Source organism: Phoca vitulina, unplaced genomic scaffold, assembly GCF_004348235.1.
Source record: "Phoca vitulina isolate PV1807 unplaced genomic scaffold, GSC_HSeal_1.0 scaffold3, whole genome shotgun sequence".
In the NCBI taxonomy this organism is placed as follows: Eukaryota; Metazoa; Chordata; class Mammalia; order Carnivora; family Phocidae; genus Phoca; species Phoca vitulina.
Window position 1 is genome coordinate 36,941,143 of NW_022589706.1, and position 19,323 is coordinate 36,960,465.

General features: G+C 37.9%; 1 protein-coding gene across 1 annotated transcript in view; it reads right to left on the reverse strand.

Annotated features, from left to right (window-relative positions):
• SCFD2 (sec1 family domain containing 2) overlaps positions 1-19,323 on the reverse strand; it is a 430,884-nt gene that overhangs the window by 389,144 nt on the left and 22,417 nt on the right. The window contains exon 2 of the mRNA XM_032400353.1: positions 18,788-18,956. Within this exon, the coding sequence (XP_032256244.1) occupies positions 18,788-18,956 (169 nt within the window). The remainder of the gene's footprint in view (positions 1-18,787; positions 18,957-19,323) is intronic.

Sequence of the window (19,323 nt, forward strand, 5' to 3'; positions counted from 1 at the left end):
GACGCTTAACGACTGAGCCACCCAGGTGTCCCCATATGATCATTTCAATAGATGCAGAAAAAGTATCTGACAAAGTTCAACATCCATTCATGATAAAAACCCTCAGCAAAGTAGGTTTAGAGGAGTCATACCTCAACATAAGAAAGGCCATATATGAAAACCAACAGCTATCACCATAATCAATGGTGAAAAACAGAGCTTTTCCCCTAAGATCAGGAACAAGACAAGGATGTCTACTCTCAACACTTTTATTCAACATAGTACTGATAGTTCTAGCCACAGAAATTAGACAATGTGGGCACCTGGGTGGCTCAGTCAGTTAAGCATCTGCCCTTGGTTCAGGTCATGATCCCAGAGTCCTGGGATCGAGCCCCACGTCAGGCTCCCTGTTCAGCAGGAAGCCTGCTTATCCTTCTCCCTCTGCCACTCCCCCTGCTTGTACTCTCTGGCTCTCTCTATGTCTCTGTCAAATAAATAAATAAAATCGTTAACAAAAGAAAAAAAAGAAATTAGACAATGAAAAGAAATAGATGGCATCTAAATTGGTAAGGAAGAAGTAAAATGGTCACTATTTGCAGATTACATGATAGTCTATATAGAAAACCCTCAAGACTCCACCAAAAACTATTAGAACCTATAAATGAATTCAGTAAAGTCACAGATACAAAATTAATATACAGAAATCAGTTGCCTTTCTATACACTAATAATAAAGTACCAGAAATATTAAGAAAATGATCCCATTGCCAAATTGCACCAAAATAAAATATCTGGGAATAAACTTAACCAAGGAGGTGAAAGACCTGTATTCCAAAACTATAGAACACTGATGAAGGGTACCTGGCTGACTCAGTCAGTAGAGGATGCAACTCTAGATCTCAGGGTCATGAGTTCAAGCCCCATACTGGGCACAGAACTTAATGAAAATAATAATAACATTATTATTATTAAATAAATTATTTTTTTTAAGAAAAAACACTGATGAAAGAAATTGAAACACAAACAAATGGAAAGATACTCTATGTTCATGATTTGGGAGAACCAATATAGTTAAAATGTCCATACTACCCAAAGCAATCTACAGATATAATACAATCCCTCTCAAAATAACAACAGCATTTTTCACACAGCTAGAACAAATAATCCTAAAATGTGTATGGAACCACAAAAGACCCTGAATAGCCACAGCAATATTGAAAAAAAAGAGAATAAAACTGGAGGTATCACAATCCCAGATTTCAAGATATACTATAAAGCTGTAATAATCAAAACAGTATGGTACTGGCATAAAAATAGACACATACATCAATAGAAGAGAATAGAGAACCCAGAAATAAACCCACAGTCTTATGGTCAATTAATCTACAACAAATGAGGCAAGAATATACAATGGGAAAGACAGTCTCTTCAACAAATGGTGTTGGGAAAACTGGACAGCTACGTGCAAAAGAACAAAACTGGACCACTTTCTTACACCATATACAAAAATAAACTCAAAATGGATTAAAGACCTAAATGTGAGACCTGAAACAATAAAATTTCTGGAAGAAAACATAGGCAGTTATCTCTTTGACATCAGCCAAAGAAAAAATTTTCTAGATATGTCTCCTTTGGCAAGGGAAATAAAAGCAAAATTAAACTATTGGGACTACAACAAAATAAAAAGCTTTTTCGCATAGTGAAGGAAGCCATCAACAAAATGAAAAGTCAAACTACTAAACAGAAGATACTTGCAAATGACATATCCAATCAGGGATTAATATTCAAAATATATAAAGAAATTATACAACTCAACATCATAGAAACAATCCAATTAAAATATGGACAGAGGACACGAATAGACATTTTTCCAAAGAAGACTACAGATGGTCAACAGACACATGAAAAGATGCTCTTTACCACTAATCATCATGGAAATGCATATCAAAACCACAGTGAGATACCACCTCACACCTGTCAGAATGGTTAAAATCAAAACCACAAAAAAATAACAAGTTTTGGCAAGGATGTGGAGGAGCAGGAATGCTCATGCACTGTTGGCAGGAATGCCAGGTAGTAAAGCCACTGTGGAAAACAGTATGGACATTCCTCCAAAATTTAAAAATAGAATTGCCATATGATACCGTAATTCTGCTACTGGGTATTTGCCCAAATAAAATGAAAACACTAATTCAAAAAGACACATGTGCCCCTATGTTTACTGCTGCATTTTTATAATAATCAAGTTATGGAAGCAACCCAAGTGTCCATCAATAGGAAAATGGGTAAGAAGATATGGTATATATATATACATATACACCAGAATACTACCCAGCCATAAGAAAGAATGAATCTTGCCCTTTGCAAAAACAACATAGATGGATCTACAAACTATAATGCTAAGTGAAATAAGTCAGTAAGAGAAAGACAAATACCACATGATTTCACTCATATGTGGAATTTAAAAAACAAAACCAATGAACAAAAGAAAGAGAGAGAGAGAGATTTAAAAAAAATAGACTCAAACATAGAGAACAAATTGGTGGTAACTGAAGGGGAATAGGTGGAGGGATGGGTGAAGTCGGTGAAAGGAATTAAGAATACACTTACCATAATGAGCACCAAGTAATACACAGAATTGTTGGAATCATTATATTGTACATCTGAAACTAATACAACACTGTATGCTAATTATACTTGAATAAAGAATGTATAAAAGTTTTAGAAAAAAAAATCACAGAAAATCTTCAGAATTTAAGGTTAAGCAGAGTTCTTGAACTTGACACCAAAAGCACAATCCATAACAGGAAAAACTGATAAACTGAATTTCATCAAAATTTTAAAACTTTTGCTTTGTGAAAAGACCTATTGAGAGGATAAAAAGAGAAGCTACAGACTAGAAGAAAATATTTGCAAATTACTTACCTGACAAAGGGTTATATATATACCTAACACCAATAACAAAAAATGGGCAATAGATGTGAAGAGACATTTTCTTTAAGAGGATATGCAGATGGGAGGAAAGCTAAGATGGTAGCATAGTAGGAGAACCCTAGGCAAGTCTTGCCCCTGCGACACAACTAGATAACTACCAAATCATTCTGAATACCCAAGAAATCAACTTGAGGACTGAAGAACAAACTGGTCAATTAGAGGGAGAGAAGAGGCCACAATGAGGAAGGTAGGAAGTGTGGAGATGTGGTTTGGGGGAGAAATGGACTGTGGGTGCTGCAGAGGGGAGGGAGCCCTGGTCGTGGAGAAAGGCAGGAGAGAGTGGAGCACACAAGGATATACAAAAGAACATTTCCCTAAAGCCACTGGCTGGGAAAATGAAAGGAACTAATTTTCATGAGTTTTTGCAACCAGTAGGGCTCAAAGACTGGAGTGTAGATATCCGAAAGCTTGGCAGGGATAGAGCCCCGAGGGTACTGCCCTACTCCTGGAAAGAAGGCATGCAAGCAACCCGGGGACAGAGAGCACCATCTGAGGATTACCTAAAGCTCACAAGGAGAGACTGTTTGCTCTTCTTGGAACCATCTGTGAGAGGTGGGGGTCACAGAGATGCCTCTTCAGGGACAAAAGGGCTGGTGGGTACCATTTCCCTTCCCTGCCCCTCACCATAGGTATGGAGACACCTGCTGAGGGCATCTTGGCTCCAACACTGGCTGCCTAACCTGCTTGCTCCAAGTCCCACACCCCTGCACTCTGACATGACTGTCCTTCTCAGTCAAACCTGCATCAGTCCCAGTGTAGTGAGACCCTCCACCACAAGTCCAGTGCAGCTCCCCACCACACCAGGTCCCTAAAGTTTGGAGTTTTAAGTCAGCAGGCTTGGCTGGGACAGAGTCTGTAGGGCACTGAGCTGCTCCTGGAGAGAAGGCAGGCAAAGAACCTAGAGGCAGCCAGTGTGAAAATGACTATGTGAAAAATACCTGGGACAAACAGCAGGGAGATTATTCACTCTTCTAGGAGTGCTTCCCTGAGAGGAGCAAGCACAGAGACCCCTCTCCAGGGAAAAAGGAGCTGGCTGGCACCATTTCCCTCCCCCGCCCTGCGGCATAAACCAACTTCAGTAAACAGCACAGTGCCAACACTGGCTCCCTAACCTGCTTACACTAAGTCCCACCCCACCCTACCTCCACACTCTGCTGGTATTGCTCTTCTTGGGCAAGTGTGCCTAAGAACCAGCACAGTGGGCCCACTCCCTAGAGGACCAGCAGAAACCCCCGCCAAAACTACTTCTGACCAGAGAGCTCTGCAAGGCTTCATCTCTAGTGGAAGTTTAATCAGGTCGCATTTAACAAGCAGAGCAGAGCATACCTAGTTAAAACTCGCCACACTCTGGCCAAGTTCCAAACACTGCCCACTGCATGCCAGGAGAGCCCCTGCAGACAACTGACCTGAAAGACAGAGCAGCCAAAACACAACAGGAGAGCACAGGCAGCACACACCAGAGACACTCCCTGAAGTGCCAGGCCCTGGACACTCTTCATAAAAAGAAGACCTCTTCTTCATAAGGCCACTACTCTTAGGAGCAGGAAACATAACAGGCTTTTCTAACTTAGAGAGGAAGACAGAGACTTAGACAAAATATCAAGGCAGAGTAATTCATCCAAAATGAAAGAACAAGATAAGGTCACAGCTAGAGATCTAATCAAAACAGATATAAGGAATATGCCTGCTTGAAAATTTAAAGCAACAATCATAAGGATACTTGCTTGACTTGAGAAAAGCATGAAGACTTCAGGGAGGCCCTTACTGCAGAGATAAAAGAGTTAAAAAACAATCAGAAATGAAAAATGCAATAACTCAGATTCAAAACAGACTGGATGTAATGACAACAAGGATGCAAGAAGCACAGGAACAAATCAAGGATATAGAAGATAGAATTATGGAAAATAATGAAGCTGAAAAAAGAGAGAAAGAATTACAGAACACGAGATAGACTTAGGGAACTCAATGATTCCATCAAATGTAATAACATTCGTATCATAGGAGTCCCAGAAGAAGAAGAGGAAAATTTGAGGAAATATACAGCTGAAAACCTCCCTAATTGGGGGGAAGGAAACTGACATCCAGATCCAGGAGACACAGAGAACACCGATCAAAATCAACAAAAGCAGGCCAACACCAAGACATATTGCAATGAAATTTGCAAAATATGGTGATAAAGAAAAAATTCTAAAAGCAGCAAGACAAAAGAAGTCCCTAATTTACAAGGGAAGACCCATAAGACTAGCTGAAGATCTCTCCACAGAAACTTAGCAAGCCAGAAGAGAGTGGCATGATATATTCAATGTGCTGGATGGAAAATGTGCAGCCAAGAATACTTTATCCAGCAAGGTTGTCATTCAGAATAGGAGAGATAAATAATTTCCCAAACAAAAACTATAGGAGTTCATGACCACTAAACCACCCCTGCAAGAAATATTAAAGGGTACTCTTTGAGTAGGAAAGAAGACCAAAAGCAACAAAGACTAAAAGGAACAGAGAAAATCTCCAGAAACCATGACAAAACACATAATAAAATGGCACTAAATACATATCTATCAATAATTACTCTGAATGTAAATGGACTAAACACTCCAATCAAAAGACATAGCGTGTCAGAATGGATACAAAAAATAAGACCCATCTTTATGCTGCCTATAAGAGACCATTTTAGACCTGATGACACGTGCATATTGAGAGTGAGAGGATAGAGAAACATTTATCAGGCAAATGGATGTCAAAAGAAAGCCAAGGTAGCAATACTTACATCAGACAAACTAGATTTTAAACTAACGACTGTAACAAGAGACGAAAAAGCGGATTATATCATAATAAAGGGCATTATCCAACAAGAATATCTAACAATTGTAATATTTACACTCCCACCATGGGAACACCCAAATACATAAAATAATTAATAACAAATATAAAGAAACTCATTGATACATAATAATAGTAGGGGACTTTAACATCCCACTTACAGCAATGGACAGATCATCGAAGCAGAAGATCAACAAGGAAACAATGGCTTTGAATGACACACTGGACCAGGTGGAATTAACAGATTTATACAGAACATTTCATCCTAAAGCAACAGAATACACATTCTTTTCAAGTGCACATGGGACATTCTCTAGAAGAGATCATATACTGGGTTAGGCCTCAACAAGTACAAAAAGATTGAGATCATACCATATATACTTTCTGATCACAATGCTATGAAACGTAAAGTCCACCACCAAAAAAAAAAGAAAATTAGGAGACCACAAATTCATGGAGGTTAAACAATATGCTACTAAAGAATGAATGGGTCAACCAAGAAATCAAGGAAGAAATTAAAACACACATAGAAAGATAAGAAAATGAAAACATGACAGACCAAAACCTTGGGATGCAGCAAAAGCGGTCCTAATAGGAAAGTACATAGCAATACAAGCCTACCTTAAGAAACGAGAAAAATCTCAAACAACCTAATCTTACACCTAAGGGAGCTAGAAAAAGAACAACAAACAAAGCCTAAAGCCAGCAGAAGAAGGGAAATAATAAAGATGATACAGAAACTAAAAAAACAATAGAACAGATCCATGAAATCAGGAGCTGGTTTATTTTTTGAAAAAAATAATAAAATTGATAAACGCTTCCCCAGATTTATCAAAAAGAAGAGAGAAAGGACCCAAACAAATAAAATCACAAATGAGAGATGAGAAATAACAACCAACACCATAATAATACAAACAATTGTAAGTAAATATTATGAAAAACTATATATACCAACAAATTGGACAACCTGGAAGAAATGGATAAATTCCTAGAAACATAAACTACCAAAACTAACACAGGAAGAAATAGAAAACTTGAATGGACCAATAACCAGCAGAGAAATTGAATCAGTAATCAAAAATCTCCCAACAAACAGAAGTCCAAGATCAGAAGTCTTCACAGATGAACTCTACCAAACATTTAAAGGAAAGTTAACACCTATTCTTCTCAAACTGTTCCAAAAAAATAGAAATGAAAGCTTCCAAGCTCATTCTATGAGGCCAGCATTACCCTGATTGCAAAACCAGACAAAGACTCCACTAAAAAGACAATTACAGGCCAATATCCTTGATGAACATGCATGCAGAAACTCAATAGAATACTAACAAATCGAATCCAACAATACACTGAAAAAAATCATTCACCACAATCAAATGGTGATTTATTCCTGGGCCACAAGAGTGGTTCAGTATTCACAAATCAATCAATGTGGTAAGCCACATTAATAAAAGAAAGGATAAGAACCACATGATCTTTTCAATAGATGCAGAAAAAGCACTTGACGAAATACAACATCCATTCATGATAAAAGCCGTCAAAAAAGTAGGGATAGAGGGAACATACCTCAACATAATAAAGGCCATATATGAAAAATCCACAGCTAATATCATCTTCAATGGGGAAAAACTGAGAGCTCTTCCTCTATGGTCAGGAACAAGTTAGGGATGCCCACTCTCAACACTGTTATTTAACATAGTACTGGAAGTCCTAGCCTCACCAATCAGGCAACAAAAAGGAAATAAAAGGCATCCAAATCGGCAAAGAAGAAGTCAAACTTCCACTATTTGCAGATGACAAAATACTCCAAATAGAAAATCCAAAACAGTCCACCAAAAAATTGTTAGAATTGATACATGAATTCAACAAAGTCACAGGATACAAAATCAGCATAAAGAAATCTGTCGCATTTCTAGACACCAGTAATTAAGAAGCAACCTAGCCAAAGAGATAAAAGATCTGTATTCTGAAAAGTATAAAACACTAATGAAAGAACTTGAAGATGACACAAAGAAATGGAAAAACTTTCCATGCTCATGGATTGAAAGAACAAATATTGTTAAAATGTCTATACTACCCAAAGCAATCTACACATTTATTTATTTTATTTTATTTTATTGCAAAAAGGTGGTTTTATTAAAGCATGGGGATAGGACCCATGGGCAGAAAGAGCTGCTACAATCTACACATTCAATGCCATCCCTATCAAAACACCACCAGCATTTTTCACAGAGCTAGAACAAATAATCCTAAAATTCGTGTGGAACCAGAAAAGACCCTGAATAGCCCAAGGAATCTTGAAAAAAAAAAAAAAAAAAAAAAAAGCTGGGGGCATTATAATTCCATACCTCAAGTTATATTACAAAGCTATAGTGATCAAGACAACAGGGTACTGGCTCAAAAACAGACACATAGATCAATGGAACAGAATAGAGAGCCCAGAAATGGACCCACAACTATATGGTCAAATAATCTTCAACAAAGCAGGAAAGAATATCCAATGGAAAAAAGACAGTCTCTTCAACAAGTGGTGTTAGGAAAATTGGACAGCCACATGCAGAAGAATGAAAGTGGACCACTTTCTTACACCATACACAAAAATAAATTCAAAGTGGATTAAAGACCTAAATTTGAGAAAGGAAACCATTAAAATCCTAGAGAATACCACACAGGCAGCAACCTCTTTGACATCCACCATATTAAATTCTTACTAGATATGTCTCCTGAGACAAGGGAAACAAAAACATAAATGAACTATTGGAACTTCATCAAGATCAAACTTCTGCATAGTGAAGGAAACAATCGACAAAACTAAAAGGCAAAAAAAAAAAAAAAAAAGGCAACGTACCGAATGGGAGAAGATATTTGCAAATGACATATCTGATAAAGGGTTAGTATACAAAATATATAAAGAACTTTTAAAATTCAACACCCAAAAAACAAAGAATCCAGTTTAAAAATGGGTGAAAGACATGAATAGATATTTTTCCAAAAAAGACATACAGTTGGCTAACAGACACATGAAAAGATGCTCAACATCACTCATCATCATGGAAATACAAATCAAAATCACATGAGATATCACCTCACACTTGTCAGAATGGCTAAAATCAGCAACACAAGAAACAACAAGTGTTGGTGAGGATGTAGAGAAAGGAGAAGCCTCTTGCACTGTTGGTGGGAATGCAAACTGGTGCAGCCACTCTGAAAAATAGTATGGAGATTCCTAAAAAAGTTAAAAATAGAATTACCCTACGACCCAGCAATTGCACTACTAGGTATTTACCCAAAGGACACAAAAATACTAATTCAAAGGAACACATGCACTCTGATGTTTATAGCAGCATTATCAACAATAGCCAAATTATGGTAGGAGCCCAAATGTCCATTGACTGATGTATGGATAATGAAGATGTGTGTGTGTGTGTGTGTGTGTGTGTGTGTGTGTCTCACACACAATGGAATATTACTCAACTATCAAAAAGAGTGAAATCTCACCATTTGCAACGTGTGGATTGAGCTAGAGAGTATTATGCTAAGCGAAGTAAGTCAGTCAAAGAAAGACAAATACCATATGATTTCACTCATATGTGGAATTTAAGAAACAAAACAAATTAACATAGGGGTAAGAAAGAGAGAGAAACAAACCAAGAAACAGACTTTTAACTATAGAGAACAAACTCAGGGCTGCTGGAGGGGAGGTTGGAGGATGGTTTAAATAGGTGATGGATAGTAAGGAGAGCAGTTATTGTGATGAGCTCTGGGTGGTTTATGTAAGTGATGAATCACTAAATTCTACACCTGAAACTAACATTATGCTGTATGTTAACAAATTGGAATTTATTTTTTTAAGATTTGATTTATTTATTTGTCGGGGGGGGAGAGAGAGAGAGAGAGAGAGAGCACAAGCAGGGGGAGTGGCAAGCAGAGGGAGAAGCAGGCTCCCCACAGAGCAGGGAGCCCAATGCGGGGCTCAATCCCAGGACCCCAGGATCATGACCTGAGCCGAAGGCAGACGCTTAAACTGACTGAGCCACCCAGGTGTCCCAACTAACTGGAATTTAAATAAAAACTTGAAAAGAAAAAAAACTGTATCTTTGAATTATTTATACTATTATATATAATACGATAAGCTATGTAGAAATATAGAGAGGAAAATACAGTACTTTGGTTACTTGTAAAAAAAAAAAAAGAGAGAGAATATGCAGATGGAACGTAAGTACAGGAAAAGATGTTCAACATCATTAGCCATTAGGGGAAAGCAAATTAACATCACAAGTTATCTCTGAACAACTAGTCCTTTCCTTAGGATGGAATGTTCTAAACCCAGATATCCACAAGCTTATAATTTACTTCCCTGAAGTCTCTGTTTGAAAGACATCTCAGAAAGACCTTTTCTATCCCCTCCACACACCTACTAACCACCCCAAATCCTTAGTCACTCTTGATTCCCTTACCTTGCTTTATTTGCTTCATAGCACTTATCCCTGGCTGACACTATATATCCACTTGTTTATCCATTTGTTGTCTCCCCCATTAGAAAAAATTCCATAATGGCAGAGATCTTGCCTTCATCAAGTGCCTGTCACACAGTAGTCAATTAATAAATATTGTGAATAAATTACAACACACATTTACATGCTTGGAGGGTTCCATGATGAACTTCCTGAATTTTCCCCCAAATGAGCTTCCTGGATTTCAGACATCTCCTGCCTTGGACCCCGAAAATGCCTTCTTTATTGCTAAAACCATCTCATTCTTCTTATTTTCTTCTTCCTAGAAGAAGGGCAACTACCCCTACCCTGTTGATCCCAGCCACCCTACCACCCATCACTATCCCAGTGTGACCTGGTTATTAGAAGGCAGAAATAAAAGAAAAGAAAGGGGTCCTCAGGCAAGAATACCAGCCGGCAACAGAGAGGAGAGAAGCTGTAGCCAGAAGTGTGGGAAAGTCCTGCCATGCTACTGAATACACTCTAGTCTACATAACCTAAGATTTAGAAGCACCCTAATAAAGGTTGGTTAACTCAGAAGTTAGATGTTTGGACTTGTTGACTTTTGCTTGGCAGTAAACATCAACCTAATCAGGAATTTGTCATTCAAATGTAATGAGTCTTTCCATTCCTCCTTCTTGGTTTTAGCTGACTTCAGAGAATTCTTAGCTTTTTCTAAAGGAGCCACAGTTTCCATTTAAATTATGGATCCCAAAGCCACAATGACCCAGAGTTCAGTGTTCTCACAACACAGAGACCACAAGCCACTTTAAATTTTTCAATATGAAAAAGATTCTGGGGATTGCCTGCACATTTTTTAAATAACAGATACCATGACAGAGCTGCAATATGTAAGCAATTATAGAAAAAGAATTTCTACCTTCAAACCTTTTTTTAAATACACATTAAAAAAGAATTCCAAAAAAATATATTAAATATATAAAAATATAACTATTAAACATAATTCTTTATCAAGAAATATAACTTAAATGTCTCTGGCATATTAAATTATTTAACTATTTCTTAGAAGATACATTTATCCCTTCATCTTCAGAAAAGAACCCTACTTTATTTCATTCCCACCGTCCACAAATTATTCATTAATTCTTTTTTCTAAATCTGTAATGGAGACCAGATGATCTTTAGAAGTCCCAAAAAAAGTTAAATATAGCAAGCTGTATGCTAAGAAGAGGTAGGCCTTCCTCCTATTCCATTTGCAATGTTACTTGAACAGTTTCTTGTGTTTTTTTTTGGGGGGGGGGGGTTGTTTCTTTGTTTCTAAAGTAGTATCCATGCCCAATGTGGGGCTTGAATTCACGACACTGAGATCAAGAGTCGGATGCTCTACCAACTGAGCCAGCCAGGCATCCCGAATAGTTTTTTTAAATATCAGTTTAGTTTATTTTTTGGTATCATATCAGGAGGAGATGCCCACAGTCTGTATCAGTGCCAAGGTCATTCCCAACACTGCTATGTGATAACACACCCTCTTGTGTGGTGGCTCTTCACCTCAAGCTCAACATTAAATACACTTTACATAATGTTCACATACAAGTTCAGTCATTCTATCTGTAGGTAAATTTAAAATCAGACTAGTACCTCTGGCTCTGCTCTAAGAAAAATTACCTTTATTCCCTCTGAAAATGTTGTCTCTAATAGTAATATTTAATTGGTACTTGGAAACTAAGGAAAGAGGAGAAAAATGTATGGCTATTAAGAGGTGATTTAACAATCTTTGACTTAAAGGGTCCAGTTAGTGACTTTGATATACATCAATTATCAGGTTACTCGACATTGTGAAATTCAACAACAAATTGGCTCATCATTGTTTAGGTTGAAACCACTGTGGCATTTGTCTCTTTTCCATAAGATCTACCCCATTTATTTCATTGTTGTATAGTCTAGGAAAAAAAACCCCACCTCCAAAATAAAAACTAACAAGAAAACTGGACTTAAATATTGCTTTTTATAAACTAGAATACCCACTATTTCTGAATTATGATTTATTTATACATTCATTCAAGTAAGCATGTATCAGAGTCATGATATAGCAGAAAAGAAATTTGCCCTGGAATTAAAAAATAATTTTGTTAAATGACCCAATTCAATCACTTAGGGAAAGTTTGGCTAAGGGCAAGTTACTTAAGTACATTTTAAAATACTTCGCATAATGCCTAACAAAATTCAGGCACTCATTGTCACCTTCCTTCCTTCTCACTGACCTAGACAATGAGGTAAATTTGGAGTAAAGTACAAAGAAGAAACTTAAAGGAAGAAGTAAGATAGATTAGATAGATATCAATCAACAATACTAGACAGTGGCTTAAGTGCTAAAGTGAAGTAGATAAGGCTTTTCATGGATTGACATAATCATTTTTAAACTTGGTCTCAATCTATTATTAAGACTTATTCAAGCATTTATTCATTGTTTTATTCAATTTAATAACACCTCTTAAGAGTTCCAGGCACAGGGTGCCTAGGTAGCTCAGATGGTTAAGCGTCTGCCTTTGGCTCAGGTCATGATCCCAGGATCCTGGGATCGAGTCCCGCATTGGGCTCCCTGCTCCTTGGGGAGCCTGCTTCTCCCTCTGTCTCTGCCTCTCTCTGTCTCTCATGAATAAATGAATAAAATCTTTAAAAAAAAAAAAAAAAGTTCCAGGCACAGTTACTACCTTCAAGGAATTTACAGTCTACTAGGGGAGACAGAACATGAAACAAATAATTACAGTGCAGGGTTTGGGCATTTTTTTAGAAGTCCAATGCGCTATCCATTGCGCAACGGAGCCACCCTTGGGCATTTTTTTAAAGATTTTATTTATTTATTTGATAGAGAGAGAGAGCACAAGCAGGGGGAGCAGCAGGCAGAGGGAGAGGGAGAAGCAGACTCCCTGCTGAGCAGGGAGCCCAATGCAGGGCTCCATCTCAGGACCCTGGGATCATGACCTGAGCCAAAGGCAGACACTTAACCAACTGAGCCACCCAAGCGCCCCAGGTTTTGGCATTTTAATAAGAAGTTTTAAAGTTTTAAAGGAAAGGATGGTTCACTGAAGAGGGAAGACAATGTAGAGGGAGAAAAGCATTGCAGAGATTCCAAAATAAGAGACAGCTACTCTCCTTTCCAGGAGCACAGAATCCCATCTTAAGTTAGCTTAAGAAGGAAACAGTGATTTTATTTAAATCTAATCTCTATTTATTTTTAATAGGAAATACATTCACAGGATTGGAAATTCAAAGCACACAAACTGGTATACAGAGTAGAACATGTCCCTCCTTCCTCCGTCTTTATTCTTCTCAGTGTACCCCCAACTGCAGCATCCCTCCACAGAGGAAGCCAATATCACCAGTTCCTTATACATTTTTTCAGATATATATATGTAAAATATATATATGGATATTTCCAGTGTATCAAAAGCAAATGTGTGTATTTCACCCTTTTGTACAAACAGGCATGTTATACCCCACTTTTTTCATTTAAAATATGTCATCAAGCTCACTGCTTATCAGTATATAAACAACTTCATTCTTCATTCTATTTCAATAGATATTTGAAATTTCATCACATTAGTGTAACACAATTTACTGAACTGACACTGCAGTTATTTCCATTTGCAATTACAAATTAGTGATGAATGAATATATCATTCTACGTGTGTGCAGAACACATCCATGAAAGAAGTCCCACAAGTAGAATCACCTGGCCAATTTTGCTCTGTTTTGCTAACATAATGAGAGCATTTCATATATTCAATAATTAGAATCTAGACATCTGCAAACTAATCTCTCCTATGCTCGGGTTTGGCTTCACCCTCTCTTAATTCAGCAGCCTCATTCCATACACGGATCCTGCCCTTATCACTCAACAAATATCCCTTGAGTGCCAGGTATTGTTCTAGGCACTGGGGACATCACAGTGAATAAAACAGACAAATCTCCCTCCTCTGAGGGAACTTTCTAGCAGAAAGTTTTCTCTATTGCCCCCTACGAAAGGAAGACACAAAAATAGAACAACATAGAGGCGTCTGGGTGGCTCAGTAAGTTAAGCAATCTGCCTTCGGCTCAGGTCACGATCTCAGGGTCCTGGGATTTGAGCCCCGCATCAGGCTCCCTGCTCAGCCCCCTGCTCAGCCCCCTCCTTCCCACCCATGCTCTCTCTCACTATCTCTGTCTCTCTCAAAAAATAAATAAAACATTAAAAAAAAATACAATATAAATAAGTATATTAGAGAGTGCTAAGGAGAAAAACAATAAAACAGGGGAATGAAATAGGAAGGGCTAGAAGTGCTAAGATAGAAGAAAGACCTGAAGGCATATGGGGAGCTTTGGGAGAAGTGGGCACGTGGGTGCTGGGTTCAGCCAGAGAGAGGGGCAGCAAGCCAGATGTAGCAAATGCAGCTGGGGCATCAGGCGTAGGGCACTTGAGGAACTGAAAGAGTAATAGATTAGAGAGAGTGGAGCTGGAGCAGAGAATAGAAACCCATTTCAACAGAAGGAACACATAAGAACAGAAAAGATTCCGCTTCCTTCTTGAACACAAGATTCCACGTAATCCAGGGACCAATGGACAAGAACTGGAAAGCCAAGTTATAATTCATTTAAAGTTATCAATTTCTCATTTGCATTGGCAGTAACTTTAATTGCTAAGATTATGCACAGCCTTTTATAAAAATTATATTAGCAGTAAATTTTGATTATTAAGGATTATATCATAGTTAGAGACTTGCTTTCTAAAGATTATCCCATTGCAGGCACATTGCTTATTGCCAAGCACCCATCTGTTTTCATTTTAGTACTAATTTTTTTATCCTCATACTCCTTTCCCTGAGAAGTTTTGGGGGGTGGTGTAGGAGGTAGTAGTGGTTGTTATTATCTTGATGGAAGTACAGTTTATACTACAAAAGCTGTAATTCATTTCAATTCCCCTTTTACAGAGAAATTGATTGGCACAATTCTCTCAGTATTCCAAGCAATTGTAAAGAAACTACCTAATTTTTCTCTTTATTGCTTTAAACCTTTGTTTGTCACCTTCTCACCACCTATCTCTCTATCTTTTGCAACCTGACTCCTATTCCTCCTATGTCACCAAACCTGCTCTCATGAAAGTTTTCTTTATTCAGATCCTTCTAGAACTCATCACTGCCTTTGACATTTATGACCACACCCTCATACTTGGATGGCTCTCAAAACTCATATTCTATGACAATACTCATTCACAGTCAAAGGAGAGGAAAAGGCACCCAATGAAAATAAAGACTGGAGGGTTAATATATATTACATATATATTACATACATATATTATATACATATATATATGAAACATTTTTACTTTAAAAACCAAGAGCCTTAGAAGTCATTCAGGCCAACGCCTTCATTTTATAGATGAAATAATGAGGTACAGAAAATATATCAGTTAGGATGCCTTTGGTTGCAAGTTACAGAAAACAGAGGCTCGATTTGGCTTAAACAATAGGGACTATCCTCTCTATGGGGTCCAGGCACATTATGCCATCACTGCTCTCCTCTGTGGCACCTGTGGCCGTCCCACCTTCCACATGTCAGCTTCAACTTCAGGTTGTAAGCAGAATCCCGCAGCACTTTCAGGACTTAATCAGAGTCCTGGGAGTTGGGGGAGGAGGGGGAGGAAGAGGGAAAAGCACGTCTCTTTCTTGAGTCTCTTTTCAGAAGCAAAGAAACCTGATCAAGAAGCCCTAAGAAGACCTTCTCTCTTGTCACCTCCCCATTTCTAAAGCCATCACTGACAAGAGAAATGGGATTCTAAGGCTTGTTTCATTCAAGCCTTGGACTAAGCTTGGGGTAGAATGAGTGCTGGAGAGTCCAAGTTAAATAAATTGGTCATAATCAAAATATAACTTGTAGATCTAAGAGATTCTTTACATTTGTCCTACTACACTTGTCAGAATTTGCTTGGTCCCTGCTCATTAGTGCTGGATTCAACTCTTCTCTCTCCTTGCAAACTTCTCTGGGGTGCTCACTTGGTTTTTTTGTAATTATCTTAGGCCTCTCAGGAGGCAGCATAGAATAACGGTAAGCACTGACTTTAGAGCTAAACTACTGGGGTTCAAGTATAGGCCCCACCACTTCTAACTGTGTGTGCCACTTTAGGCATGTCATTCAATCTCCTTTCTCATCTATAAAAGGGGATGGTAATAGAACCACTTCACAGAGAGGTTGTGAGAATTAAAAAAGTCACTAAATATAAAGTGATCGGAACGCCTATTACATAGTAAGTCCTATACAAGTATGTGCTATTATTATTAAAAGGCATCCACTGCTTCTGCCTGCCCAGCAGCCCTTCCTCCTTCTTTTGATAAATGTTTCCATTTTCCTTTGAAGAACTACCCCTCCACCAGGCCATACAATCATGGCGCAATTCTTAACCAGTATGAACTGCTCTCAATCCCCACTGGGCAGAGGGTGGATGGAGCACAAGGCCCAAGTGAGGCCAATCTCACATTTTCCCTTAGAATCTGAAGCTTAAACAGAGTGACCATGACCAAAAACAGTTAAAATTCAGTCTCTCTGATGTCAAGGCCTTGAAGAGGCTTTTCCTAAATTCTAGACCCCTGGAACTGTGTTGTCCTTTCCAAAATCTGATTAAGAGTTCTTCCTTTAAAAAAAAAAAAAAGAGAGAGAGAGAGTTCTTCTTTTGATTGTGTTAGCTATCCAGTCCCTTTAATAAACTCCTATTTTTGCTGAAATTAGACAAAATATTGATTTGTGTTGCCAGTGTAACTGCTATGTTGAATGAATAGTACTCTCGAAATTAAATCATCAAGTAACTTCATTTTTGTCTGTCTCTTTAAATCTATTCATGAGCCTAGCTCCTCTCTGGCCCCTGCATAGACAGCACAGAAGTTAAGACCGTAGCTCTGAAGTCAAACTCTGGGCTCAAATTCTAGCTCTACCTCCTGCTACCTATGTCACTTAAGGTCTCTTTGTCTCAGTTTCCTTACTGGTAAAATGGGGGAATAACAACACCTACCTCATTAGGTTATCATAAAACTTAAACGACTTCCCAAATGTAAAATGCCCGGAAACGTGCTTGGCACCTAGTAAGTCCTGAAAAACATTACTGCTGATGGCACTGGGGGTCCAGTGAGGTGGTCTTTCTTCCTCATACCCCATCCTATCAGGCCCTGATCATTCTTGTTTCCATACCTATGCTCACGTTAGCCCTTCTCTTTTTCTAAATTCTTCAAGACATAATTAAGTCAAGCATCACCACTTCCACAAGGCCCACATTGATCTACAAAGGCCATGTGGACCTGATACTTTGTAGAATTTATAATCTGTAACAGACACCTGAGTCTTGAGTCCATGTAATTTCTATTGTGTTTTACTTGAACCCGTGTGTAAAAAGGACTACCCCAATAAGAAAAGTAGTCGCTGAAGGCAAAAATGATACTTTTTATTATTTTATGTCCTTCATACTACTTAGTCCAGAGAAGGCTCATAGTAAGTCCTTGATAAGTAACTTTTGAATGGCCCTCTGAACAGCTACAAATATCTCCAATTACAATTACTTCCGGGTTTGTATAGCTGCAAGCTCAAGGCCTATGTTTTAGTATATGTGCTACCAAAGTGAGCACATGACCTATGTTTTTACTGTGTGTATAAGTATACAAAAAAGAAAGGGTGCAGAACTTTCCATTTTCATCCCACACTGGCCCATACACCCCGGGCATGCAATAAATGTTATGAACTACCTAAAAAAAAAAAAAAGAAAGCTGAAAAACTCAAGAGATGAAAACTAATTGCAGATATTTTAGGAAATTCCAAATATATCTGTTACTATTAAGATTTGAAACTATAATGGAAAAGATCCTGTTTTCCAAACAGATACTCAGATACTTTTTCACCTAATACCTTTTTTTTTCCTCAAAAGAATTACTGATGAAGGACAAAGTAGAGGAGATAACTACTGCTAGCTTTTTATTGTCATGGTTCTGGAGAAATGTTTTTCTATTTTTGAAACTCTGCATAACATGAAGTATACCATCTTCTTTTTCTGACTTCTCTAAGCATGTGAAAAGTATATACAGAAATAAAAACTTCTCTCATTGATGTCCCAGAGCATATTGTTTACATTCAGAAAGATGGCACTGGTTCATAGCTTTGTGGGCGATTATTTAGTCATGTGAAAAAGCCCACTGGGAAAAAGAAATTGAGTAAGCCTGGATTCCATGTGAAACCATCTGTGGAATGGAGATGTATAAATTGACCCACTTAACCAATCCTCAGAACAAACTTATATTACATCTAAATGACATCTCTATAAATGACACTTCCATACTTTTTGGCTTATTGTTGTTTAATGGGTATCATTATTTCAAAGTTAGGGGGGAAAATGCTTTTTTCTAAATGTTATCCACTGTGAATTTTTCAACCAGGCCAACTCTTCATTGCTTCCTTCCTACAGAAATAGTTGGCCTCAGAGAAAAAGAAAAGAGGGAGAAGGATGAGAGAAGAAAAAGAACCTGTATATCTTACTTGGATTGTGCAAGACAGCCTGGTGCAACCATACTCTGATTTTTCTCCTCATTCTGGAGTGCCGTAAGCTCCACCATGTTAACCATCACGTCGTTGGTGTGGCCTGGAAGCTGGGGAAGCACTGAAATGATCTTCTCTACCAAGTTGTCTCCATGATGTCCAACTGCTCCTGTTTAAGCAGACAAGATAATATAAACTCAAAAAATGGGAGGAAAAAAAATCTGGATTAATGTTTTATAATGGCCCTTCTATCAAGAGTAATATATATATTTTGTTTCTGTCATATAAATCAATAACACAAGCCTAGCATTTTGCCCTCTGTAATAACACTAATCAAGCTCACAATTACCTAGTCAATCTATGCCTTGTGCATTGACTTAATGCTCTATGAGGGCAGATGCTGTGTCTGCTCTAGTTACTACTATATTCCTAGCACCTAGCACAGTGCCTATATATGGTAGGTATCAATAAAAATTTAATATATAAATAAATAATCAGCATATAGTCAGCCAGGAAAATAGTGTCATTGGAAGACA